This window comes from Spermophilus citellus (assembly GCF_964194105.1).
Source record: "Spermophilus citellus genome assembly, chromosome: 15".
NCBI lineage: Eukaryota > Metazoa > Chordata > Mammalia > Rodentia > Sciuridae > Spermophilus > Spermophilus citellus.
In genome coordinates, this window is record NC_138195.1 from 80,743,851 (window position 1) to 80,771,177 (window position 27,327).

Sequence of the window (27,327 nt, forward strand, 5' to 3'; positions counted from 1 at the left end):
TAAATTTTTACTTCCAACCCTCTTAAAAGAAAATTCAATCTTAAAAAAAAAATTCTTAATTAGAAATTGCTCTCAGAAAGAAAAGGTTCCAGAGCTAGGCTGGAGATGTAGCTCAATGGCACAGCCCTGTCTAGTGTGTGCAAGGCTATGATGAATGAATACCTAGTACCACAAAAAAAGGAAAAAGAAAACCAACATTCCAGAGTAAATCAGTTGACTAAAAGTTATTTTATGTATTTATTTATTAGGGGGTGCCAGGGATTAAACTCAGGGGCACTCAACCACTGAACCACATCCCCAGCCCTATTTTGTATTTTATTTAGATACAGGGTCTTACTGAGTTACTTAGGTCCTCGATAAATTGCTGAGGCTGGCTTTGAATTCATAATCCTCCAGCCTCAGCCTCTCTAGCAGCTGGGATTACAGGCATGAGCCATCACACCCAGCCAATTGACTAAAAGTTATAAGCTCATTTTCTACTTTCTGGATTTCCTTTAAATCATACAAGAAATGTAGTACATGAAATTTTTCCAAGGTCTATCTTTTCATGCATTTTGAAGAATGAAAAGTTCCAATTTAGAGAAATATTTCTCTTAACATAGAGCTTACCTTGAACTTTTCTGCATGGTGTTTACAGTTTTCATTTCACATTGAAGCATTTGCATTTAATTACATAAAATACTTTAAGAATTCTGTATTTTTTTTATTTTGGTGTTGATTAATTTTGTAAGCTTAGTAAGAAACCATTCCAGTAGAAGAAAAAATATGTGTTTAAATACATAAAAAGCATCTAATTTACTTGAGCCTTTAAATGACACTTTTTGCAATGTTTAGGTGAAAGAGATAAAAGGAATTGTTTCTTTGCATTGATTTTACTTTTTCACATAATTGCTATGGTGGTTTTGTTCATCAAAAGGAAAAGGGGTGCCAACTTCAAAAGGCAGTTGCCTTGCCTCCATTTGGGATGTTCAACTTGTTCAAATTCTCCAGCTTGCTTTAAACATTCTCACTGGCAAATATGGTGCCTGTTTATCATGTACAGTTCCTTCTTACTCTGGAATCTTTGGTAGGACCATTCCAAGAACGGTTCAAAGCTCGAGGCAGGGGATGCACTGTGGGGGTCCACCATGTGCCCACTGGCAAGCGCTGCTTTCAGCTTGCCCCTCACCCAGCAGCGCTAGAGCAAAACACCCAGGGTTGTGAAACTGGGAAATCTACTCTCTCAGGAGCCCTTTCTCGCCACATTTGACCCATCCCCTGAGGTTAATGATGGTTACTTAAAATGGAAAGCAGAAGAAGCTAAAATTATGTTTCTAACCATTTCTTGCTGTGCTCTGCAAAGTTTGACTAGAAGTGCAAATTGTTATGCAAGATTTGCTAAGTACCAGGTTACTTTACATAACATTGTACAACATGCTCTCAGGAGGGATTTCTACAGAAAGAGCCATTTCCATGCCTCCAGTATGTTTTGTTTACTGAGTATGCCATGTCCAGAGAGAAATGTAATTAAGGGAGATGATTATATATAGTCAAATAGGCACATCCAGGGAAATTCAGATGTATTATCGTAAAGTCTGTGTCTCCATCAGGGCCATTTATCTTCTGTTTCCCTAATCTGGGGTGCTTGTTCCACTCAAGACTCCTGGCCTTCTGATAACCTCACCTGACTGACTAACCATTCTTGCTGGATCTGAGCACTCAGACACGCTGTCATCCTCATAGTTTTTACCTTGGCATGTATGGGATGTTTTCTAATTTTTGTAGCACAGGCCCTGAGCAGTTTTCCTTTATTATTCCCATGGTCAGAACCTCTTTTCTTGGTTTTCTTCATTTGCACTGAGTCTTCAAGAAACAACAATAATAATCACCACTTTGTCAGCATGCACTCCAGATTTGCTTAAGCACAGTCAGGTCACAGAAGCCAGAAGCCATGCTTTATCTGCTGAGGAATTGTATTTTCTGGAGTATGTACTGAAGCGCAAGAACAAATCATTAAGTGACACAAGTGAACAGAAAGAGATAAGTATTCAAAAATCCTGTGACCTCTGCTGCTAGGGTGTTGGCAGAAGACACTGGCTTTAATTGTTTGTTTCTCCCTTGCCAGTTTTCAATAAAGCATCCCATGATCTCAAGGCAAAGGTGGTTGGGAAGGCAATATTTTTATTCTAGTGGTCATATCAGGTTTTTTTTTTAAATCCAGAATAATAAAAAGTATTTTCCTAGGTATGCTTAAATAGTATTTATATATAAATCATTCTAGTGAATCAAAAACACCATATTAGTTCTGCATAAGAAATGGAATTTAAATACAGATTTGTAGATCTTTTGCTTTTCTTTTGTTCTTCATATTCTTTAAAACAAATGTTTGATTAATATCTACTACTACTGGGGAAATGTTTGGGCTTAAATAGGTTTACTGGTTTATTTTTATAGCTTTTTTTTAAAAGCAAGAAAATAAAGCAGCTATCTGAAGATTTTTCTCTATATCAGCATATGCATATTTATTTTATATTCTTTTCTTCACCCTGTAGAAATGTATCAACAGCACATTCTGATTTTTGTCTACTTTCATTTTTAAAAAATTATATCTGAAGTTGTATATTTATATTTTAAACTAAGAGGAGTCATTTGCTCTGGAATGAAAGCTTCTAGCAGCAATACAGATTCATAAGTTAAAATATTTAGCAAATAATGTCAGCTATACCTTAAAGCCAGTCTCTGTCACATTTTACTATCAATAAGAACTCTCAGAAATCCCTGTTCTCTAGAAAAGTGGTATGCATATTTTAAAATTGAAAACAGAAAGCAGAATCTGAGCTGTAGCCAAGGGACCCTGAGTTGGTGGACTGTCAACCTTGAAATGGGGCAGTGTGTTACCACGTCTTCCAAAACACTACATGTTGTCTCTCCATGCTGACAGTGGTTCACCCATCTCTGCTGCTTTCCTGTATGCGGAGCATTACCCCAGTTTGTGCTTTTACTAACAGAAGAGCACTATTGAAAATTTACATCTATAATGTAAATTCTTCATGGTGAAATCAAGATAGGAAAAATAATTCTAGTTTCAGTTTTTTTGTTAAGTTTTTAAACTTATTGTGTTGAGTTAGGATAACACAGAGCTATTGCTTAGCAACACTGGATTAGGCAGAAAATAATTTAAGCTCCCAAATGAGAAACATTTGTAATGGAATATGCTCTAACACTTGCTATACCACATGGCTTAGCACCCTCTGCTCACACATGGTTAAACACATGTCCAAACTGATGTTTTAACACTGCCTCGCACATCTTTATGCTCTTTGTTCACATGTGCTGGAACACATGCTTTGACACCCTTTGTGGACTCTGTGAACACAGGCGGAGTATTGTCTGGGGTCTCATTTTCTAAAGGCTCATTGGTTAGTGGCATTCAAAGATAGCTGCCTTAGAAACTCGGAGCTCTTTCTGCTAGGTGACATGCACTCTTGGGTTTCCTTAGTACATCTAAGGGAATCCTCATGGAGGTGACCATAGCCATGAGCTTCTATGTCCACCTCATCAAGCGGTGGTCTTCTCAGCTATTTCAGCACAAAGTATTGTTTTCCACCATGACAGTCCACTTGTATTTTCCCACACTGCCACCAGATGTAGAATGAGGGTCTAACATTTTTCTTCTATCCTCTTTGGTATTTTCAGCACAGATGGCAGCTGCCGTCACATCAGGCAAGGTGATTGTCTCCTCCTGTTTCTGATCTCCTAGATGACCATCAATGGCCGCTATCACAGAGTACCCTAGATTGGCTCACTCCACACAACAGACACTTATTTCTCACAGTTCTGGAGGTTGGGAAGTCCAGGATCAGGGTGCTGGCAGACCCAGTGTCTGATGAAGAACCACCTCCTAGTTTACAGCTAGCGTCTTATCGAACCCTCAGATGGCAGAGCGCAGGGAAAACCTCAGCTCTAACTCAAGTAGAAGAAAATGGTGATGGTAAACTAAATCTGAACAGCACTTTATTTGATTTATAAAATATTATTTATATATATGTTCATATATATAATATGTTTGTGGGGGGGGTTGAGGGGTTGGGGGGAATGTTTTTGACTGAGAATGGAACCCAGGGTGCTTTGCTGCTGAGCTAATGAGTGATTAGTATTTATTTATTTATTTATTTATTTATTTATTTTTGAGAAAGGGTCTCACTAAGCTGCCAAGGTGGCCTCAGGCTTTCAGTCCTCCCTCAGCCTCCCAAGTTGCTGGGATTACAGATATGTGACACCCCGCTCAGCTTATCTATATCTTTTTTGATACCTATTAGAACTACTGGGAAATAAAACACTGTTCCCCATTTTATGGATAGGCATAATAAAACCCAGATAGCTAAGAACTCTGTCAAAAATCATATAAAAGGTAATGGGACTAGATGTTGAATACTGGTCCTCTGACATCTAAAACAGTGTTTCCCTGCCCTGTTACATGGCTATCCTATAAGACGTACAGGGAGTACCAGAAGTATCCCTTCCCACTCAAGCGCTTACAGAGGAGAAAAGATACTTACAAATGGAAAGCAGCTCCCATTCATGGAGGCCTGTGTATGTACTAGGCACCTTACACTAAATCATCCCTCCTAATCTTCACAACATCACTTCTGACAGGTGAGGAAACTAAGGCCTAAAAACACAATAAACTCACTCCGAGTCAGAGAAGTAATAAATAGCAGAGCTAGAATTTGAATGTAAGCCTGATTTCTAAATAAAAGCCATACTTTAACCATTACACATATTGGCTCCCAACCAGCAGTAACAAATGAGTTCATAGGCAAACCACAGCTATTAGATGAGGCAGTTTAGGATGAAGGATATCCTTTCCCTACTCATTCGTGGTTTTGATACTTTGTGATTTTTCTCAACATTTTAAAATGAATAAATATAACAGGAAGTAAGAGTTATAGATATTATATAAACACATTTATACATGAAGCCCAGGTTTAGTCAGCAGCACCACCTTGGTGAAATGCAGGCCATAAATTGTGCTGCCCTGGCTGTATCTTAATGGAAATTTTATTTTATAGATAACTTGTGCTTACAATTATGGGACTATAAGAATCATTTCTGTTCTGTGGCTATAAGGTTCCAAAGATCTTAGAGGATGCTAAATCATTTGAAAATAAATTCTCCCTCATTGACTGAACACTAACAGGTCAAAATGAAGCAAACTATATCTATTTGGTGAGTCTGAATAGCCTTTTTCATAATTGTATTTTAATAACTCAAGCTACCTTCATAGCTGCCTTTAAAGAGAACTTAAAGGCGACTAAAATCCTCCAACTAACTTTCCATGTTGTGTTGGTTTGGACCCAAATGCAGAGAACAACGGTCAGACCATTTAATCACAGAATGGAATCAGCCAGGAATAGCAGCCCTTGGCTGCGGACTGGTAGATGTAAGTGGGAATTGGTGATTACTTCAAATGGTTGGAAGATCCCAGAGGGAAATTTGGGGGCTCTTCAGTCTGTTTTACCCTGAAAACAGAATTGTTAGTACAAATACCTGGCAACATTAAAATGCAGGTGCAGACTTGGAATATATAAAGCCTCACTTTGGTTTCTTTGTATTTTTAGTTGAATTTCACCATGATGAGGTTCAAGATCAAATAGTTGTACTTTAATATAGTATTTGCCAAATTTCCAAACCTCTAAGCACAAAATCCTCAGCCTTCATTTCTTTGCTTGCCTGGAAATCTAGGTAGCACTGAGCCAAAAGCAGAAGTTATGAAGTGAGATTATACTTGATTAGGAACAAAAAAATCCTACGTCCAGAAATGCAGATGTGCACAGCAGTCCCAGGGGAATGTTGGTATTTGATCTCTAAGTCTTAAAGGTTCATGTTCCCAAGGTTAAGCAATGCAGAGAGCCAACTTTTATTAGTAACTAATGCTGAAATTACTCAAGAGATTCTAGAAGTATTACATTACAAATCACTCAGCTTTGGAAATCCTACAGCTAGTGAGTTACAAATATCACTGTGTGAAAGAAAGGGGCAATAAGTGAAGGACATCCTTCATACACTTAATTTATACTGTTGCAGCATGTTCATGAGTTTATTGTGTGAAATTTTTCATTTAGAAAGAAAAAGAAAAGGGAGCATATGAGGTCTGTCCATTGAAACCCCAACTTAAAAGAACCAGGAAGCAAAGGCCTCTGTGTCTAGGGGAATTGGGGTGGGGACAAAGGTGGAGCAGTCCAACTTGAGCTGTAGTATCTTCCTGCTTTTCTAATATTTAACTTTATGACCTGGAGCAAGCTGTTTATTTATTGAGCAAGCCTTCCATTTTAGTGAAAGTTAAAGTCTAGTATTTGCAAAATAACAGCCATCAACAAACATGGTGCTGTGGCCATCTGTGAAAAAGAGACAGGTACCAGACATTTCACCTCAAGGGGAGAATTTTAATAGAACCAAATCCAGTATTAAAACCAGGAATCGTGGGCTGGTTGGTAGAATGCTTGCCTCACATGTACCATACCCTGGGTTTAATCCCCAGCATGTCCCCCCACCCTCACCCCCCACCCCCCGCAAAAAAAAAAAAAAAAAAAAAAACGGGCATCAATGTGTCAGCCAGCTTTCTTTGGTCCCTACTTGACAACTCTGGGTTTCCTTTTTGGCTTAACACTTCCTCTTTTAAACGTAAAAGTGATTTTGTTGTTCTTTTTCTAAATCAGTATCTTTAATTCTAATAACAATGAAAAAAGAATGAATAAATCTGTTTTGGTTACCAAAGTAATATCTTATAGGCAAAATTATGTCTTTTACGCTTTTAACCAATGATGTTTCCTACTCAATGTGTGTGTTTTCATTGTGAGGTTGATCTGCCCTTGATATGTGTTGGTAAGTGTTTTCTTCAGAAATGAAATCCACCAAACCATCACATCTTGGGAAGAGATTTTAAGGTGATCAGATTGTGCAGCCTTAAATTCGGCATATAATGCATGATATTTATAATTAATGTATATGTAATTGTAAGTATGTAGTATATTTTAAGTGAACAACATGAGAGTAAAATACAGGAAAATGAAACACTGCATACATACCATTTACATCACACCAAGGAATTCAAGTTCATGTTGTGGCATTTGAGCATTGCTGCTTCACTCATCCTCAGTAATGGTATTTTTCAGATCTTAGATTTTGATAGATGCACCGTGGAGTTTAAGAATTATTTAGGTAACTAAAAAAAAAAAAATAACTTGCCAGAACTGATAATGAAAGTTATTCACGATGTTCTGTCAAAATTCTTTCCAATTAGTGTTGAGGTCTTGAAGGGCCAGATTTAGAGTGTTATTAATATGTTAGTTTTATTAATGTATTTTTTGATATGTGCACGGTGTGACTGTCTAATGCATTGCATGATATTGTGTAATTATGGTGCTTTTAATTTGTTATACACCAGTCTGTTCTTCAGTCATATTTAAAATTCAGAATTACTTCATAGTTTCATAACTAATAACTCATTAGGAAGCTGTGCCATGTACTTGAGGTTACCTCTAAGGCAATCAATATTTAACAATAAACCCAAGAAATTCCTGGCTACTTGACTGTCATTGACCAGTTTAAATATTTAAAGTTATCATCTGACCCTTTGTCTAACCACTTATGGAAAATGAAATAAAAGTTGTATACAAAACAGAAGAAAGAGAATGTCTTTTAAACAGTATTTTCTGGGCTGGGGATGTGGCTCAAGCGGTAGCGCGCTCGCCTGGCATGCGTGCGACCCGGGTTCGATCCTCAGCACCACATACCAACAAAGATGTTGTGTCCACCGAGAACTAAAAAATAAATATTAAAAAAAAATTCTCTCTCTCTCTCTCCTCTCTCACTCTCTCTTTAAAAAAAAAAAAAAACAAAAAACAAAAAAAAAACAGTATTTTCTAAATTAAGAAAACTTGTATTAGGAGAAATTAAGTACTTAGGTTATATATATTACAATGTATAGAAAGAAAAAGAAAGGAGAGCATATGAGGTCTGTCCATTGTATATTATAAAAATAATCATTTAATATATGACTGTTATATAAATGTATAGTACATGTATAATAAATCATCTATTAATAACAATATATAATCCAAGTATTAATTATATAACCTGAATATTAGATTATATATATATTATATGTATAATCTAAATATTTGACTACTTCCAATTCAATTACATATATATAATTACATATATATAAATTACATATATATAATACATATATATACATATATATAATATATACATATATATAATTACATATATATAAATATATGTGTATATATCACAGCTTATTATTTTTTAAATAAAATATTCATTTTTCTTTTCTTTTTCTATATTTTTCATCAAGACATAGAAATTAAGCATGTCATCCTACAGTGGTCAAATTTATATTCATTGTTAAATATCATAATAATTTCCATTCCTATACTTTCTATTATATCTTAAAGATAGCTTTGGTTTATTTCTGCCTCCACTCCATATAAGAAATTGAGACGGTTCTTTTTAATGTCTTGCTTTGCCCAGATAAATGAACATAGTCAAAAATTATAGCCATTCAACCCCTGGCTTATTGAGATGTTTGTTACCTATATCATTTAGATCTTGTTTCATTACCTCGTAGGTATTAAAGTATGAATTAAGTCAAAGTTAGTCCAGCATACTGCTATGGTTATAGTACTGTGATAGTATGATTTAATTAACATTTATTCAATATCCACCTGACAGAGGTGTTGGGTTCTGTAGGGATACAAAGGTTGGGGGGGGGTGAAAATGTGTCATATAAGGTAATGAGATAACTAGAATTTGTTTTAGATTCTGCCTTGGCCAGGGTTCTTAGATTCAGGGGGACAGAATCATCTAGCTCATGAGAAAGAGATTTACTGGTGTAGCTTGCAGACTCTCTGGGGAGCCCAGGAGCTACCCAGCCCTGAATGACAGCAGCATCAGCCTCTTCTGAGAGGCCTCAGTCATACCTGGAATGGTGCCCATGATTTGAGGACCTGGACTCCATAATCTCTGCCACAGCTGTCCCAGAGGAACTAAATACAGCCCTCCCACACACACAGCTGCCTCCCACTGATCACATCCACTTGCCAAATTTTATATAGGCATCTGTTTGGCAGAACCTGGGCCACATCTAGAACCTGGTTCTCAGAGAATCTTGGGAACATAGACCTTAGATCTCTAGTGTTACTTGTCAAAGCTGCTAAAAAGAATCAGAATCTCTGTGGAATGAGCCATTGCACAGTGTTCCCCAGGGAAGCATAAAGTAGTGACTCTCAAATTATGTTCCCAGAACCCTAAAATTGTGCCCACCCACCTATAGGTTGCTAAGGAGAAGGAAGAGACCATACAGGCAGGACTTGATCTAGGGTATAGCTGCATGCCATCTGTTCATCAGTTGGGCATGTCTGTAATCATTGCTGTTAAAAAAGTTTTCTTTCTTTTGCTTTTAGGTTTTTGTGTTTGGGGTATTTTGGTTTGTGTGCATGAATGTTTAAGTTTCAAAACTACTGCTAACCTACAGTTTATATGCTTCAATCTTGTATCTACAGCCAGGGGTCGCAGTGATGCCTATAATCCCTGTGACTCAGGATGTTGAGGTGGGAGGATCCCAAGTTTTGGGCCAACCACAGCAACTCAGCAAGACCCTGTCTCATAAGAAAAAATAAAAAGAGATGAGGGGTATGACTCAGTGAGTAGCGCACCTGAGTACTGGAAAAAACAAACAAAACTTCTATCTACTACCTTTTGTATTAGGTCTGTTTTTGCAAATATAGAGTAGGGTTTGTTTCCATAATAAGCTTTTCAATTAAACATTGTCATTTTTGTTACTAATATTTGAAAACAGCTACAAATTCAACTCTTCTCCCACATGCATCGTTAGAGAAAGTGCTAACAGGCCCATTCATATCAGAGATTTTAATGTGAAGTCACCACCTCCTGAGAACATGCCTTTGAGTTGTTTCAAAGCCTTTCCCACATCTTCTCAGAAAACCTCAGTAGTGGAGGGCAACCCAGTCATCGTAGCCATAGGGATGAAGGGACTGGACACATTTAATTACTCTTCAGCTACTTTATTTCATTTGACTTCAAAAACAAAATTAGCAGTAGCAGAAGACAGTGGTTACATGGGGTTAAGTTAATCAATGTGTGCTAATTAAATAACTGTTGTGCCTCACCATTAATGCCTGTTTCAGATGGTGCAGAGCTCTTAGGAAGTCTTACCTACCTCGGTCTCTGTACTTTCTGTATTTTGCCACACAGACTAGATGAAAAGAAAGCAATCTCTAAAGTAGGACAGAGGCAGCTACAGGGTGAGCATGCATCCCTAGTCTGAAAACTCAAAATCCAACAATGTTATCAAATCTGAAACTTCTTGAGCACCAGTATGATGTTCAAAAGGTTTCAGATTTTGGAGCATGTTGGATTTTGGATTTTTGGATTAAGGGCACTCAACCAGTGAGTCTATGCAGATTCAAGATCTGATAAACTTAGAAATCTGAAACACTTCTGTTCCAAAGCATTTCAGATGGGGGACACTGAACCCTATGTGCACACATTGGTCCTGTGGAAGGATCTGGTTGGGGCTTCTCTCTTGTAGTTGCTCAGGAGTGGCTCTGACCTTGCCACATGTGGCCTGTCACACTCTGACCCTTGGAGTGTTCACAGAGGAAACCCGGCCCTCATTCCCCCTGCTACTTCAGCTCCTGTGTTCTTGGGAGCCCTGTTCTCACGCCTCCCTGTCATGCAATGTCCACACCTAGCCCTGTGGGTCAGCCTGGAAACAGACAAGCAGCCACACACCTTTCTTCAGAGAAGGTCTCCTGTGTACCCATGGCCATGTTTGCCATCTTGTTCCCACTTCAGTCAGCTTCAGAGGACTTTATTTTTGTTACGTTTTCCATAGTTTGTTATGCAAAACTATGGTGAGTTTGTTGAGCTACTTTTAATTAAAAAATAGAAGCCAAACATTTAAAAACTTTTACTTTCATATTTATATTGAATATCTTGAAAATTCAGAAAGGCATAAAAAACAGAATGAAACTCCTTTTAAGCCTCATCCCCAAGATGGGAGGGGAGGGGAGGGGGGATAGTAGGGGATAGGAAAGGTAGCAGAATACAACAATTACTAATAGGGCATTATGTAAAATTGTGGATGTGTAACCGACGTGATTCTGCAATCTGCATTTGGGGTAAAATTGGGAGTTCATAACCCCCTTCAATCTAATGTATGAAATATGATATGTCAAGAGCTTTGTAATGTTGTGAACAACCAATAAAAAAAATAATAAAATTTTTTAAAAAAACCAATTTCATATGTATTCTTCCCTCTTTTCCTGTGCATAGTTTACATACTGCTAACTAAACATTTATTGGTTTTTAAGTTTTAGAAACCTGTTATTTACTCTTACTTTGATTAAAATCTTTAAAGTTATTGTCCTAACTTGGCAGATGGTATATTTTAGCAAAAAATATAGAATGCCTGAGGTTTTTTGTTTGTTTGTTTGTTTGTTTGTTTGTTTGGAACCAGGGATTGAACCCAGAGGCACTTAACCACTGAACCACATCCCCAGCTTTTTTTTTCATTTTATTTTTTTTATTTTGGGACAGAGTCTTGCTGAGTTGCTTAGGACCTTGCTAAGTTGCTGAGGCTGGCTTTGAACTTGAGATCCTCCTGTCTCAGCCTGCCCAGTCAAAAGGATTACAGGCGTGCATCTGCCCAGTCAAAAGGATTACAGCTAGGGTACTTATGTTATTATGGGTTTCTTGAAATATAAAATTTGCTTTTTGAAAAAACTGGGCCTCCTCTGTGCCCCACTATACAGTACTCATGGTTTATACTGGACATATTTATATATGGAGTAACAGGTCTGTGTAAACAAGTTACATTGATTACAAGAGCTAATGTAAGCTTGGGAATGTTTGTGTATTGGGAAGGTTCTGTTTTTTCAAGTAAAGCCCCTTGTGTTCTTTATATAGAAGACCATTTCCTAAAAGTGATAAAGTGGAACACTCATCTTTAATGTTTTATGCTGTGCCAACTACATCTTTGACAAGATTCTTTGTTTTAGTTATTCTTCTTATCAGAGACATTTGTAAAGGGATGTGTTCTGCATACTAATTGAAGCATGAAGCAGTATTTTTGACAGAAAAGAGTTATATATTCCCATTAAGAATTGAGGAAATTTGGAGCTGGGTGCAGTGGCGCACACCTGTAATCCCAGCAGCTGGGAAGGCTGAGACAGGAGGATCACGAGTTCAAAGCCAGCCTCAGCCATAGTGAGGTGCTAAGCAACACAGTGAGACCCTGTCTCTACATAAAATGCAAAATAGGGCTGGGGATGTGGCTCAGTGGTTGAGTGCCCATGAATTCAATCCCCACTACAAAAAAAGAAAAGAATTGAGAAAATTTGGGATGAGGCCAGGCTCAGTGGCAGGGAGCTTGCCTGGTAGGTGTGAGGCACTGGGTTCCATCCTTGGCACCACATAAAAATAAATAAATAAAGGCATTCTCTCCATCTACAACTACAAAAAAATTTTTTTTTAAAAAAAGAATTAAGGAAATTTTTGCCTAATATGGCAGACTTCAATGTTTCTGCCATTCAGCAATCCAGTTTCTGGTGACCAAATACACCAACAGATGCTACTCACTTATACAAAAATGGAGTCGGGCGAACTTGAACCCACTTGACAGCTTGCTGTGAACATTGCCTCTTGACATTACGTATCTGTTTAATAGTTTTCTTCTCCTGAGAACGTGAAGAGCAGTTCTTGGTTTATGGGTAGCAGTCCACAGCTAGTAAGTTTGTCCACTACCATAGTGGCCAGTGGCTTCCTGTTCATGGCTTGTAGGCCCTCAGATCTCTGTAGTAAGACTTCCCTGGGCTTAGCCTGGGAAGGGTGGTGAGAGGGCCCCTGTACATCCCCTTCCCAACCCGCATCATGTCCTGGATTAGGCCACCTCTCCCCAGCGTCTTCTCTTCATCTTGCTCACCATTCTCCTGAATTCCTGACTGTTCTCTGCCTTCATTTCCTCGTCGTCCCCATTTCTTCCTCATGAGTGGTTTGTTATGTGTGTGCACGTGTCCTCTTTTCTCAGGATCTGGTTGCTTGACCTCAGGAAAACACCTGAGGAAAGGGGTAGAATGTTCAAGCCCTATATTTTTATAGATAATATGTCGACGAAGATTTTCAACCTAGCGCCCCTAACAGTGTCTGTCTTAAACAGAATGGTGGCCCTGGCACCTTCTGCAAGCCTCTGCTGGCTCTCAGTTCCCTGTGTCCACAGCCTCTTTTGCCCTCTGCTGCCACGGTCTTTCTCTTACCTGCATCCCAGCCAGACTAAACTCTGCCCCCTTCCCCAGAGTGCTGCTCTTTTTTTTTTTTTTTTGTATCAGAGATTGAACCAGGGACTCTTAACCAGAGAGCCACATCCACAGTCCCTTTTTAAATATTTTATTTAGAGACAGGGACTCTCTGAATTGCTTAGTTCCTTGCTAGGTTGCTGAGGCTGGTTTTGAACTTGCGATCCTCCTGCCTGAGCTCCCCGAGCTGCTGGGAATACAGGAGTGTGCCACTGTGTCCGGCCTCAGAGTGCTTCTTGTTCTTATCTCACTCCTTCCATTCCCCCATTCTGGACATCTACCTCTGCGTCTTTCCTCAGTCCTACCCATTTCATTTCTACATCTCAAAGGAGAGGTCACATTTTCCAAATCCGTCCAATAAGAAGGACTCCACTTGTTGTGACTGTCCTGTTCCTGTTGGACACACAGGATGCCTTACACTCAGTACCTGTCTCAGTCACCCCACGCACAGTAACTTGACAGCAAGAAGCACATCTTTCATATCTGAATCTTGACCGGCCCTTGACAGAGAGACACATGCACATAGAAATTGCTTGGTCAGCATTGGCCCGTGAGAGTTTTAGTCCTCTGATTTGAAACCATTGATTGTCTTCCAGTTAATGTCTTTAAATTCTATTCACTTAGCAATATTACAAAGCAAGTGTGGAAACTGCAAATGGCTTGAATGATCTAACTTGATAGTATTTTTAGGTAGTATCCAACAAGAGACCAATTCTAAGCTGGAGTTTACTCTGAGCTCATGAGGTTGCCTGATTTTCTCCAGAGCAGTAACCTAACTTACCTTAGGAATCTGGAGCCATAGCATCAGGTCTGATTTCCAGAGGCTTCCTTGGCTTCATTAGTCAGGCTGCGTTGTTGTTCTTTTGTGGATGTGTGCATGAGGACCTTGGCTTGTGGGATAATTTTACATTGCAAATCAAATTCTGCCTCAAAAGAATTTTTCTTCCACAATTTTCTGCATTTCTGTACAGGTTACAAAATGTCACAACTCAGTAGGGCCAATTATTAGATTTTTATTTAATGGGCAGTTTTAATGTTCTCAGAGAATCTGAATAGTAATAGCATTTTAAACCACTGCTTTCCACTTAGAGACCTGCAACTCGTTCTTCTGTCTTTGAACACACCTAGTTATATTTTTGGGTATCATTTAAATTCAGTCTCCCAATCTCTAGAAAAATCAATGAGTTAATGAATAGCTTCATTTTTAAACTTTTCAAATATTTTATCCTAATTATAAGGCATATCTGGTGACATTAATTTGATGAAATCCCAAATGATCAGATTGTGCAGAGTAGCCCTTACCAAGGAGCAATTTAGAGCATTTTCAGTTTAATAAATGTACCATTTTGGATCTGATTGTGGCTTTGCTTACTAAAAGAATAACTTTCCACTGTTAAGGTTTGGGAGTCATGTCAACATAGGATGAACTTCATGCTTTTATTCCTACTTGTCTTTGTTATTGTGTTTTGTCCATCAAATAAAGAGCATTCCTATTACTAATAATCACTCCTGGCATTTGAAGGGCAAATTCTTACTGACAAATCACTCCCACATGCACTGTCCCTGGCCTGGTGAGCTTCAAGGTTGTTTCCTAGCCACACAGTGAGTAATGCCAAAGCTAGCACCAGAACCAGAGCTAGCCAAGTCCAAGACCAGCGACCCTCCACACGTGGTGGGTGTGTGTTCATGTGAACCACTTTGTATCCCAAGGGGAACAACATGGAGAATAAGCCAACCAAGTGATTACTGGTGGAGTCATTTATTTTCTACTCTGTGGTCCACGCACGGCTCACAGATTGTGTCTCCTGGGACAAGAACAGAAAATGAACTCTAACCAGATCGAGGCTACAGATTGGGAGAAACCACGCAGCAGGCACCATCTCAGTCTTTCCTACAATCCAGTTTTCCTCTGTGGGTTTTCTATTTTAATCCTTGTCCCACTTTATCCTAATCAACTCACTGTCCATTCTCCAGCTGAGACACCTGACACATTGAGAGTCTCAGGAAGTAAAAATCATTTACAAGCCTTGCTTGATGGCTCCTCACAGCTGCCCAGGAAGATAAGTTGTGGCACAGATCTCATGCCCCTCACTGCTCTTCCCATATCTGAATGAGCACCCAAATTAGTCATGACCCCTACATCTCCCCATTGCCACTCAGCTTTTCTGTTTGTGACCTACACACTGCCCTGTCGTCTTCAGGGACATCTTCCCTGGTGTCTTCATTCTTCATACCTTCCCTCCAAGCTAGCAAGTTGTAGGTGTCACATTATATTGGGCTAGCCAGACAGTAATCTAAAATTTACTCTTGCAAATTTCCTTTTATGGGACTTGGACAGAAAGATGTTGGAGACCTCACATGTATATGCAGTAGAAACTCATAACTGTGGAGGCAAAAAATTCAGTTTTCCTGGAAATGCTCATCTTCATGAGGATTTGTTACTCTGGTAGACCCACAGTGGGACTCAACAACTCTATGGAGCCTAGAGGATAGAATCCAGCTAATTGATAAAAATTGTTCTCTCTCTCTCTCTCTCTCTCTCTCTCACACACACACACACACACACACACACACACACCACATTGGTTATACAAATCCAGCTAAATATGTACCCCAAAGGGGAAAAGAATAGGTTAAATTCAGAGGGGTAGAGAGGCATTCCTTTCCTAAAGAAGCTTTGCTTACGTGCAGCACATACCCTATTAAGGAAAATTGTGCATCAGGACTGACTTGCCCACCCCGATTTTCCACTTGCACTTCACTCTCCACCACCCGCCCCCCAAGCATGTGAACTGACTTGCTTCTGTTGCCCATGGAGACTGGTGCAGGTTCAAGGGATTTTGATTACATAACATCTCATTGTGCTATATGCAGATTTAATGGATTCAGACTGTCAGGATGTGCTCTCCTGTTGTTGTTTTTAAATTTGGGTTGGCAGATATTGAGTACCTTTAAAATTGCATGGAGCACAAGCTGCTGCAAATGTGGGAAGGCCTCCAAACCCAGCCCCCGGACGCTGGGGACACACTTCACTGACTTCACATCGCCTGATTCCTGGTGGGCCTTCAATTCCTGTCTTACGACTCCCATGGTAGCTTCAGGGAACCTCCGTTTGTATTTTCATGTCTATGGAGACTGCCCAGAGTGGCCCCCACTGCCCATCCCATTCTGGACCTTGTAGAATTGAGGTTGGGCTGCTGGTTCAGCTGGATGACCCCCACCACTAGAGTTCTAACATTCTCTTGCCAAGCTATTGTTTATTACTTAAACCTTTTAGGGATTTAGAAGCTAGGACTTTCCTTCTCAGTTTCAGAACTAAAGAACCTTGTATGTGATTTCTAAATCATCATTATCAAGATTACTGTCGTCATCTTAATTGCCATTTATTTTAAGAGCACTAAATGCTAAGTGCTATGTAATCACTATGATCTCATTTAGTTTCATTTAACCCTCAGGGCAAACCCATATGGGAGGCATTACTATTTTACAGATGAGGAAACTGAGGCTTAAAAAAGTTTATCACTTGCTCAAAATTACATGGTTATCAAGTCTCAGAGCGAGGATTGCAGCTCCTTGGGCCCTTCGGCCTTAAGAGCACTGCTGTCCTTGCCTGATACCAGCTGGTTCTCATCCCACATTCAGCCAACAAGAGCACAGGTACCCATATGAAGTCACATTAAGTCTTTCTAGAATCAGACTGAGCTTCTATTGATGTTGCATTTAGATTATCAATGATGTTTTCAGTCAATGACTTAATCAGATTTTTAAGAAACATTAAAAGCATTTTGACCAGTTTCTCCCACCTTTAATAAGGAGAAAAAGCCACAATGGTCCTAAATAGCTTGTCACTTTTGGTCACCTTCTGGCCTTTTTTTTTTTCCTTTGTACCAGGGATTGACTCCAGGGGTGCTTCACCAGCCCCGTTTATATTTTATTTTGAGACATGGTCTTGCTAAGTTGTTTAGGGTCTCACTAACCTGCAGAGGCTTTGTACTATCCTTTTGCCTCAGTCACCCTAGAGCCTCTGGGATTACAGGTGTACCCCATAGCACCCAGCTTGTGTGTGTGTGTGTGTGTGTGTGTGTGTGTGTGTGTGTGCGCCCACGCATGCTTGCTGGGGATTAAACCCAGGGGTGCTGTACCATGGAGCTGCATCCCCACTCCTTTTGATTTTTTATTTTGAGACTTGGTTTCACTAAGTTGCTGAGGCTGGCCTCAAACTTGCCATCCTCCTGCCTATCCTCCAGAATTGCTGAGATTATAGGCATGTACCATCACACTTAACCACATTCTGATATTTAAATCTCCCTCAGGAACCCCATCCAGGCCTTTCTGCTCCAGAAATTAATTCCCCAGTGAAAACTCAGTCCAGGAGAGGCAGTAATATCTCCTACTGAGAAAGCAGTCTGAGGAAGTAAACCATGTGAAGACATAATCTTGAAGAATAGTTAAGTGTTATAAGAGTGGAAATGAGCCAGGTGCCGTGGCACATGCTTATAATCCCAGCAACTCAGGAGGCTGAGGCAGGAGGATCACAAGTTCAAGGCTGGCCTCAGCAGTTTAGTGAGGCCCAAGCTACTCAGTGAGACACTGTCTCTAAATGAAATACAAAATAGGGCTGGGGATGTGGCTAGTGGTCAAGTGCCCCCGAGTTCAATCACCTGTACCCCCCTCACAAAAAATAGTGAAAATGGCACAGGTTTCTAGACCATTTGCCTCTGCTTAGAAGAGTCCACAGTGTTCTGTGCTATGTAATGATATGTAGTGATGCTCAAATGTTCAACCCATCACTTGATGTCTTTCCCCTGTTTTATTTTTTCTTGGAACCAATTTTGCTACCTGGGATTATATGATAGGTTGAGCATCCCTAATCTGAAAATCTGGAATCTAGAATACTTCAAAATATGAAACTTTTTGAACACTAACATGGAACCATAAAGGGAAAATTCTATACCAAGAAACTTTATTTTATGCACAAAAGCATTAAAAATATTATATATGATCACCTTCAGTCTATGTGTACATGAAACATAAATGAATTCGTGTTTAGACTTGGGTCCCATCTCCAGAATATCTCATTACATATGCGCACATATTTCCAAATCCCAAACACTTCTGATCCCACACAGCTCAGGTAAGAGACACTCCACCTGTATGTACCTCCTGGCTTATTGTCACTTCCTTGTTTTGAATGTAAGCTCCATGGGAGCAGGAATTGTGTTCGCCTCACTGCTGTAAACCCAGAAACTACAAGAGGACTTGGCACATAGTAGGTACTTAGTCAACATTTCTCAGAGATGAGGATCAACCTTGTCGTGTCTCTTCTGAAATGGGTAATTTTCCCTTTAACTAGCTTTTCCCCAAAGGAACAAATTTAAGAAATCCTCAAACCATGATTTTACTGTCATTATTGTTTGGAATGAGGTGAATTTTTAAAAAAAAAAACAATTTAAAGTTGACGTAAAGTAAATGCCCACTCAGGGTCTGGAAAATACTGTTAGATCAGAAAACACTGATCTAACAAAATCCACCATCACATTTAGAGGGTAACCTTCATGTGTGTAAAAATTTGTAGAAGTATATACACAATTTGAAATAAGTTTGAACTATCTTTTCCAGTCTCTCGTGATATGCACTGTATTCATGGTTCTCAGAATTATCACTGGCTTCAGGGTTTATAAGTTATGTTTTTAAAATTAAAAATAAAACTTACCCACGTTTGAATCTATATGTTTCCTCTTTTAAGTTGTACCCATAACTTTGAAGTCAGAGTTAAGCCACAGGTTTGTGTTTTCTTATAATAATTGTTTTAATATTTAGGTCCAATGATACCTGGTAATTGGGCATGTAATGATGGTGTAGCCTCCAGAATATTCAAGCCAGGTGCTATAACATACCTATAATCTCAGCTACTTGGGAGGCTGAGGCAGGAGGATCACAAATTCAAGGCCAGCCTGATCAACTTAGTGAGGCCCTGTCTCAAAATTAAAAAAAAAAAAAATTGAAAGGACTGAGGATGTAGCTCGGTAGTAGAGCTACTGTCTAGCATGTGCAAGTGCAAGGCCCTGGATTTGATCCCTAGTTCTACCCAAAAAAAAGAAAAAAAATATATTCAAGAACAGATTGTACCAATATTATTAAGTTCTCCCTAATCATACTGAAAGTACTAAATTTTTCTGCTTCCTAAGCCTTCTGGAAGGCAGAAGGAAGATGGCACTACTGAGTAATTTAAACTCTTGCAGTGGGGTGGGAAGAAGAGTCCCCAGCAAACCAGATTAGCCCACTTGTCATTACTGTTGTCTTTTTAAAAAATCACGGTTTTATGGGGAAAAAAATTTTTGTTGTTGTTGTGCTATGTTTAAGGGATCCTCTTTGTAAAAATCTCTGTAAGTGAAATTGTAAAATTGAGGCTAGTTTCTTTCAGAAGCTTCTGGGGTTGTGGAGGCGGGGATAAGGCAGATGGATAGACAGGGGCTGGAAACCTTGATTCATAAGAGCATTGTTTTTCCATATGTTAAAAAAAAAACAACGGCCTCTCACGCCCTCCATCAAGAACACCATGGTCAGGGAGCCTGTGTACTTTGTTTTCCTTGCCAAATATTTGTTCCTGGCTGGAAGACATTTTATGATATTTATTTGATGGTGCACACCTGCTGGGTAGATGAGATGCGACAGCTCCTGAGGATGGCCTACTTCAAGGGCACAGTAAGCTTCTGAGGACTTTGGCAGGTTGTCCTTAAATCACATGAGTGCATCTTCATGTCACCTGTTGCACTTTCTAAAGCTAGTGTGATATAGACGCGTTGGAGGCAGTCACTCACCCCGGGGCAGAGATTTCAGAGTCAGTAACTACTTTGTAAGTGCACTGAGACAGGTGGAAGCTGCCTTCTCCACCAGCCACATTCCAAGGATGTATAGTGCTGTTCTCAGCACTCAGGATGTGAGTGAGCCCAGGAACCTGCCAGCTTGGAGCAGCACATCCAGAAAGGGACCTGATAGGAACAAAAGTAAGACAGGCCAAGGCAGAAAAAGATGGGTCCAGGAAAGAACTTCAGGGTCCCCGAGGGCCCAAGGTGATGGAAGGTGCCAGGAAAGAAATTCTGATGAAGCATTCTCCTGGGAGTGTACAGGACAGAGATTCCAGTTGAGATCATGCCAGAGCAAAGAATATCTGAAATACACAGAGTCACTGTTACCACTCATCCTCTGAAGCCACCTGCCTAGACTTGTCCACTTCTGTCCCACAGACCTTTACTGAGCCTCAGCTGTTGTGATATGACGGGCCCCAAGTAGTCAAGATGCAGATAAAACAATTTGTGTCGCTCTCCCAACACTATGCAATTGAGTGAGAAAACATTCCTGGAAATTTTATCGCATCTTTCAGTATAACCTAACAGTAGGTGCACACAGGAATTCACAGCCGTGTTGGGCTTCCTGGAGTGGGTGATCCTGGCCTGAGTTTTGGCGAGCATGAGTTAGCCAGAGAAGAGAACAGGGACCTGGAAGAACTGAAGCAGTGTGGTGCTCAGGAACTGCACACTCAAGCAGCAAAGGAGCGGGGCCAGGTGGTGCCCAGAGAGGGTGTAGCTTCCCTACCCTCTCGTGAGCCCCTCATGGCTGCACTGCCAGAGCCATCCACACAGTGTGGTGGGACTGAGAGGACAGCGCTTGCTGCCTAGTCCCACTTCATCACAGTGCCCTGGTGCCTCTGGCTGCCCTGAGCTCTGCTCTAGGGAAAATCAGGAGGTTCCACTGAGGGAACATTGATGCACCTTTGAGAGGTGGTAAGCTCCAAAGCATGACTGAAGGACATTGCTTGTTGATTAATAGGAGTCTCCATGATTAATTTTATTTGCTTTTCTAGAGGGCATGGTGTGAATGACTTGGCTCCAAGTGGCCTATGTATTATTGGTTCAAGTCTCCAAGATCTCGTTGCCTCCTCCCACTTGTCTATTGCTGCAGGACACATCACCCTACATGCCCCAAACTAGAGACCCAGGAATGAATGAGTTCACCTTTCATTTCCCCCTCAATCAGGAGATTGATGGAGCTCTCATAACCAGGTTGGTCGGTGGCCTTGGATGGAATACTAGGTACTTTAGGGGGTGAAAAAAGAGAAAGTTAAAGAAAGACCTACACTCTGAGCTCAAGGAACTTTGAAATCTGAAACATTTGCATGTTTTTGGTAAGAAATCTTTGGATTTAAACTACTGATTTGGCTTCTACAATTTTAATAAGTTCTCTTGCAAGTGTGCTATCTTTAATGGGGACTTCAGTTTTAACAGAGATGTAATGAACAGAAGTTGAGTTATTCAAATATTTTCTGTTAAAAATATATGGAGGAACTGGGGTTGTGGCTCAGTGGTAGAGCACCTGCCTGGCATGCGTGAGGCCCTGGGTTTGATCCTCAGCACCACATATAAATAAACTAATAAAGTAAAAAAATCCATTGGCAACTAAAATATATTTTAAATATATATGATATGTATATACATATATATAGAGAGAGAGAGACAGGAAGATATGGGAAGTCCCCCCCCTCCTTGGATAGCCTAGAAAAGAACATAACTTGATTTTCAAATCCCTTCCAGTTCAAAAGTTATCCAAGCACATGGTATTGACCAAGGTGTTGAATGCACCAGTAATAACGCTTCCTTTCATAGGCTCAGTAATCAGGAAGAATGCCGAAAATAAGGAGACAGTCATTTATTTACTCTATTTAGCATTGTTAGCACTAATAATGCATTTCAACACAGAAGAATTGCTAGATAATGCTTTTGTGACTTTTATGCAGGTTATTGTTATTTAAATGAACAGTCCTCTGCGCTGTAATGAAGAAATGCTTGCTTTCCCCAACTCACTTATCAAGCAGGATTCCAGGGAAATGAGAATTTGTGTCTGCCTTCATTCACAGAGCAAACTGGAGGTCACTGTTTTCAATATGAACCTTTTTTTAGCTTTTCAACATTGAATAATTAGGAGCTGCTGCTTCTGAAATTACCTGTATTCACTGTAGAGAAGGAAAGACTTTTATCTTCCACGATGAAATGCATTTTCTCATTCAGACTTCGTCATTCGTTTTTTAAAATGGCATTTTACACCGCCAAGTCAGTCCTCAGGTAGTAAAATAAAAGAGATAGATTTTGTGTGCCACAGTAGCCTTGTTTATTATTTACTTCCTTAAATTTCAGCTGCTCCTTGAAAAATGATCCAAATGCAAAAGTGAGTTTGAAGCATTAGGACATATAAAAACAATTATTCACACAAAATGCTATTATACAAATATGTTCTTTGCAGCCCAACTTAAATTGAACTGATCATTGCTCCTTATGGTTTAATGACTATGTGCTTCTGTTGAGATTTTTTTAACAGCTTTATTGAGATATGATTGACATATTCACCCATTTAAAGTGCAACCTTCACCACAATCAATTTTACAACATTTCATCACCCCAGAAAGAAGTCCAGTATCCATTAGTATTCATTCCTTATTTCCTTACTGTGGGACAACCACTAATCTGCTTTCTGTCTCTATGGATTGCTTATTCTAGACATTTCATATAAACAGAGTCTTTTTATTTTATTATTTTGAGACAGGGTCTCACTAAGTTGCTTGGTGCCTCTCTAAGTTGCTGAGGCTGGCTTTGAACCTGCTGTCCTCCTGCCTCAGCCTCCTGAGCCACTGGGATTATAGATGTGCACCACCATGTTGAGCTACAGAGTCATGTACTATGTGGTCTTTTGTTTCTGGCTTCTTTGACTTAGCATAATATTTTCAAGGTTCACTGTGTGGCAGTATGTACCAGGACTTTGCATTGACAAATAATATTTCATTCTATGGATATACATATTTTATTCAGCCATATATCTGTCAACCGATGAACATTTGTATTGTTTCTACCTTTTGAATATAATGAATAATGCAGTTGTGAGCATTCATATATAACTCCTTGTGTGGACATGTTTTCATTTCTCCTTCCTGTATACCTGGGAATACAATTGCCCAGTCATTTGGAAAGCATAGTTTTGAAGAACTGCCAGCAGTTTTCTGTCATAGCTGCTATTTTATACTCCCACCAGCCGGGTGTAGGGATCCAGCTTCTTTACACCTTCACCAACACTTGTTATTGTCAGTCTTTTTACTGTAGTCATCCAAGTAGGATGGCCCTCTCATCATGGTTTTGATTGGCATTTCCCTCGTGGTTAATGAGGGAGAACATCTTTTCATGTGCTCATTGGCCCTTTATATTTCCTCTTTGGAGAAATGTCTTGTTTCTATTCAATTTTTACAAATTCCTGAGGTTCACTCACCTCAGGAATGTGGTTGGCAGAACTAAGTTAGAATCAAATAAATCCTCCTAAAGGGAGTAATTTTCAAACAAATTTACAAATTGAAGGCATTATTTTTACAATAGTATTATTTTGGGATTATGGAATAACTGAATTGTTCTCAGGAAACAAATTACTTCTGAAGTCTTCTGTCAGTTTTCTTAGCTATGTGGATATTAACAGTTCCAGAATCTCATTTAAAGAAAGGTTTAAAGATCAGCTTGTCTGACTAATTCGGTTGACAAATTAGGAAATCAAGGGTCTAACAGGTGAAATGTATGGATTTCACAGAGAATTAATGACAGAGTTGGAACAGTGTCCATATGGAGTCTAGGTGCCTAACATACTGTTTATCTAGAGGGAGTATAGCACTTTTCAAATGGGTTCTTGTAGATTTAAAAAAATATATATAATGGAAATGGCCAGCAGTTGAAACAAAATTTACTGTTTAACAAATAAAAAAAAAAAAATACTGGGCTGGGGATATAACTCAGTTGGTAGAGTGCTTGCCTCATATGCGCAAGACCCTGGGTTCAATCCCTAGTACACACACAAAAAAATTACTCTTCAGTGTTTAGCACTGTTTTTTGTTTGTTTGTTTGTTTGTTTTTTAATCCTGATAGTAGCACAAGTAAGGTTAGTATCATATGTAGGGGAAAGTAATTTTAGCTAGCTTGTTTAAGGGCACCTACATAATGAGTGGCAAATTCGAAACTGGACCTTCTTGGTTCTGAGGCCTTTGGTCTTTTGGTTTTTTCTGTCTAAAGACCAAAGGCAGCATCAGCATGTTGATACCCATACCATCTTGCAAAATTTTCTTTTTTCTTTTCCTTTTCTTTGTTTGTTTGTTTGTTACAGAGGATTGAACCTAGGAATACTCTGCTACTAAGCTACATCCCCAGCCCTTTTTATTTTGAGAGGAGTTCTTACTAAGTTACTGAGGCTGGCCTGGAACATGCCATCCTCCTGCCTCAGCCTCCTAAGGCACTAGGATTATAGGCGTGCACCCTCACACCCAGCTTGCAAGACTTCCCTTTCTGATTCACTAAGTCACTGAAGCAACAGAGAGGTGGCCTCATGGAGCACTCACTTGCATCATTAGCACACTTATTTAGCCACAGAACTGTATCTAGCTTCTGGAAGTAGAATACGTTTCAAGTGACCAAAGACTTTTTCAAATATAAAAATTTTGTACCTTAAAGTACTACTAATAGGGTGACTTACATTTGTAGATTACTTTTCAGTTACAAAGCATTTGACTCACACTTTTAATTTGATGCTCACAATTATTCCAGTTTTTCATTGTCTTTGTTTTTATGTATTTTTTATACAACATGATGAAAGTAAAACCTGAAGGGCTGTAGTTGCTATGATCACAAAGTCTGAGACAAAGATACACCTCAAATCCAAGTTTCTTGGCTCTGGCTCTGTGTAGTCCTGCATTTCCTCCAGTACACCATGCTCTGCTTAATGATGTGCTGAAGGATACTCATCTGAGAGAAGAGGGGACTTTCTGCCACCATTCCAGACAACAACAGAGCTATGGATGAGTAGAAGTTCCAGGGAGGCTAATTTTGAGCCCATATAAAGAAGACTTGATCTCCCAACAATGAAATGTGTTGTCTTGTGAAGGAGTGAGATCTCTTGTCATTCAGCTGTTCAAGCTGGGGTGGAATGACCAGCTGGGAGGGTGCTTTGGGAGGGATCTCTGCATTGGGTGGGGGAGGGGAGGTGGGAGGCAGGAGTCATATTAGAAAGCATTTAAGATTCCTTCCAACATGAGATTGTGGATATTTGTTCCTAGTGAAGAGAGTACACTGACTTAAGGGTCCTCTGTATACTTATTGAGGAAAGGGATGTTAGCTCCTATAGACTGTCATCCCTGTACAGATTTTTCTGTTTAAAAGAGAGTAACCAAATTTATCAACCTGGATTACTGGTTTTCAGATGGTTAGGATCACATCTCCTATCTTTGTTTGTAGATGGTTTGCACAACAAGGGTTCTATATCCAAATAAATTTGAATGTGAGCCTTCAACATGCCATTGCCCTTTGTGACTATCCAAAAGACAGAGAAAATACACAGCAATTCTAAGTTGACTTCTCATTTTTGCAAAGCACTTTAGAAGCACATCTGTCATTTAACCCAGTGGTTCTCAGCTCTGGTTGCTGATGAGAATTATCTGGGGAGCTTTGAAAAAAAAAAAAAAAGGAGATGCTCATTTTCAGAAGTGTTAAGAACATACATCGGGGGAGAGACTGTCTCTTCAATAAATTGTGCTGGGAAAATTGAGTGTCCACATGCAGAAGAACGAAACTAGACCCCTATGTCTCACCACACACAAAAAACAACTCAAAATGGATTAAAGGCTTAAATGTAAGACCCAAAACTATGAAACTACTGGGAGAAAATATAAGAGAAATGCTTTATAACATTGGACTAGGCAAGGATTTATTGGATAAGACCCCAAAAGCACAGGAAACAAAAGCAAAAATAGACAAATGGGATTACATCAAATTGAAAAGTTCCTGCACAGCAAACAATCGACAGTGTGAAGAAACGACCTACAGAACAGGAAGAAATATTTGCAAACTCTACATCTAAATAAGCAGTAAATATCCTGAATATATTAGGAATTCAACTCTATAGTCAAAAAAAAAACTAATTAAAAATGGGCAATAAACCCAAATAGACATTTCTCAAAAGAAGACATACAGTGGTCAATAGATAGAAGAAAAAATGCTCAGTATCCTCAATCGTCAGGAAAATGCAAATAAAAGCCACAAGGAGATGTCACCTCATTCCAGTTAGTATGGCTACTATCAAAAAGACAGAAGATAACAAGTGCTGGCAAGGATGTGAAGCCAAGGGACCCCTTGCACCCTGTGGGTGGGAAGGTAGTAGGACAGTCATGACGGAAAACAGTGTGGAGGCTCCTCAGAAAACCACAGATAGAAGTACCACGTGACTCCTCAGTTCTGCCACTGGGCATATATATGTTCAATGGAAAGAAGATCAGCATATTGAAGAAACATCTGCACACCCATGTTCACTGCAGTGCTGTTCACAGAACAGAGAAATGGAAACACCCAATGTCCATCAGCTGATGAGAAGATGGAGAAAATGTGAGGGTGGGGCTGTGAATACTATTCAGCCATAAAAAGGATGAAATCCTGTCATTTGCAGCAACATGGATGGAACTAGGGGACACTATAAGTCAAGTAAATGACTCATAGAAAAATACTTGATGATCTCACTCATGTGGAATTTATAAAAGTTGATGTTAGAGGAGTTGACTAGATTAGTGGTTGCCCGAAGCTGGAGAGAGCAGGGGCTGGGGACAGACAGGGAAATGTTGATCAACAGGCACTAAATGACAGGTAGATAGAGGAGAGAAATCCTGGTTATTTGCACAGTCTGGTGGCGCTAGATGACAGTATTGGAAAAATGGTCTGCAAACAAGACCTGGCCTTACTTTAAAGCTAAGAACCTGGCAGCATTAGTAGCTCAGTTCCTCACAACTTCCCAGTGAAGTGGGGAGGTTTGAACCAGATTTTCTTCAAGGTTAACTTATTTGAGTCAGGTAACCGAAAGTTCCTCCAGCACTTAATTCTAAAGA

The 27,327-nt window shown here is 39.6% G+C and overlaps 1 protein-coding gene across 8 annotated transcripts in view; it reads left to right on the forward strand.

Moving 5' to 3' along the window:
• The window catches only part of VTI1A (vesicle transport through interaction with t-SNAREs 1A), a 443,239-nt gene that overhangs the window by 219,105 nt on the left and 196,807 nt on the right, over positions 1 to 27,327 (forward strand). Inside the window, exons 9-10 of one of the 8 annotated variants that reach the window (XM_081268186.1) lie at positions 3,676 to 3,707; positions 4,176 to 7,676. The exons of 5 other annotated variants lie outside the window; for them this stretch is intronic. In XM_081268186.1, the coding sequence (XP_081124312.1) occupies positions 3,676 to 3,707; positions 4,176 to 4,186 (43 nt within the window). In that variant the 3' untranslated portion in view covers positions 4,187 to 7,676. Of the gene's footprint in view, positions 1 to 3,675; positions 7,677 to 27,327 lie in introns of those variants that run through there. 2 more of the 8 variants (XM_081268184.1, XM_081268188.1) reach the window with 2 other exon arrangements.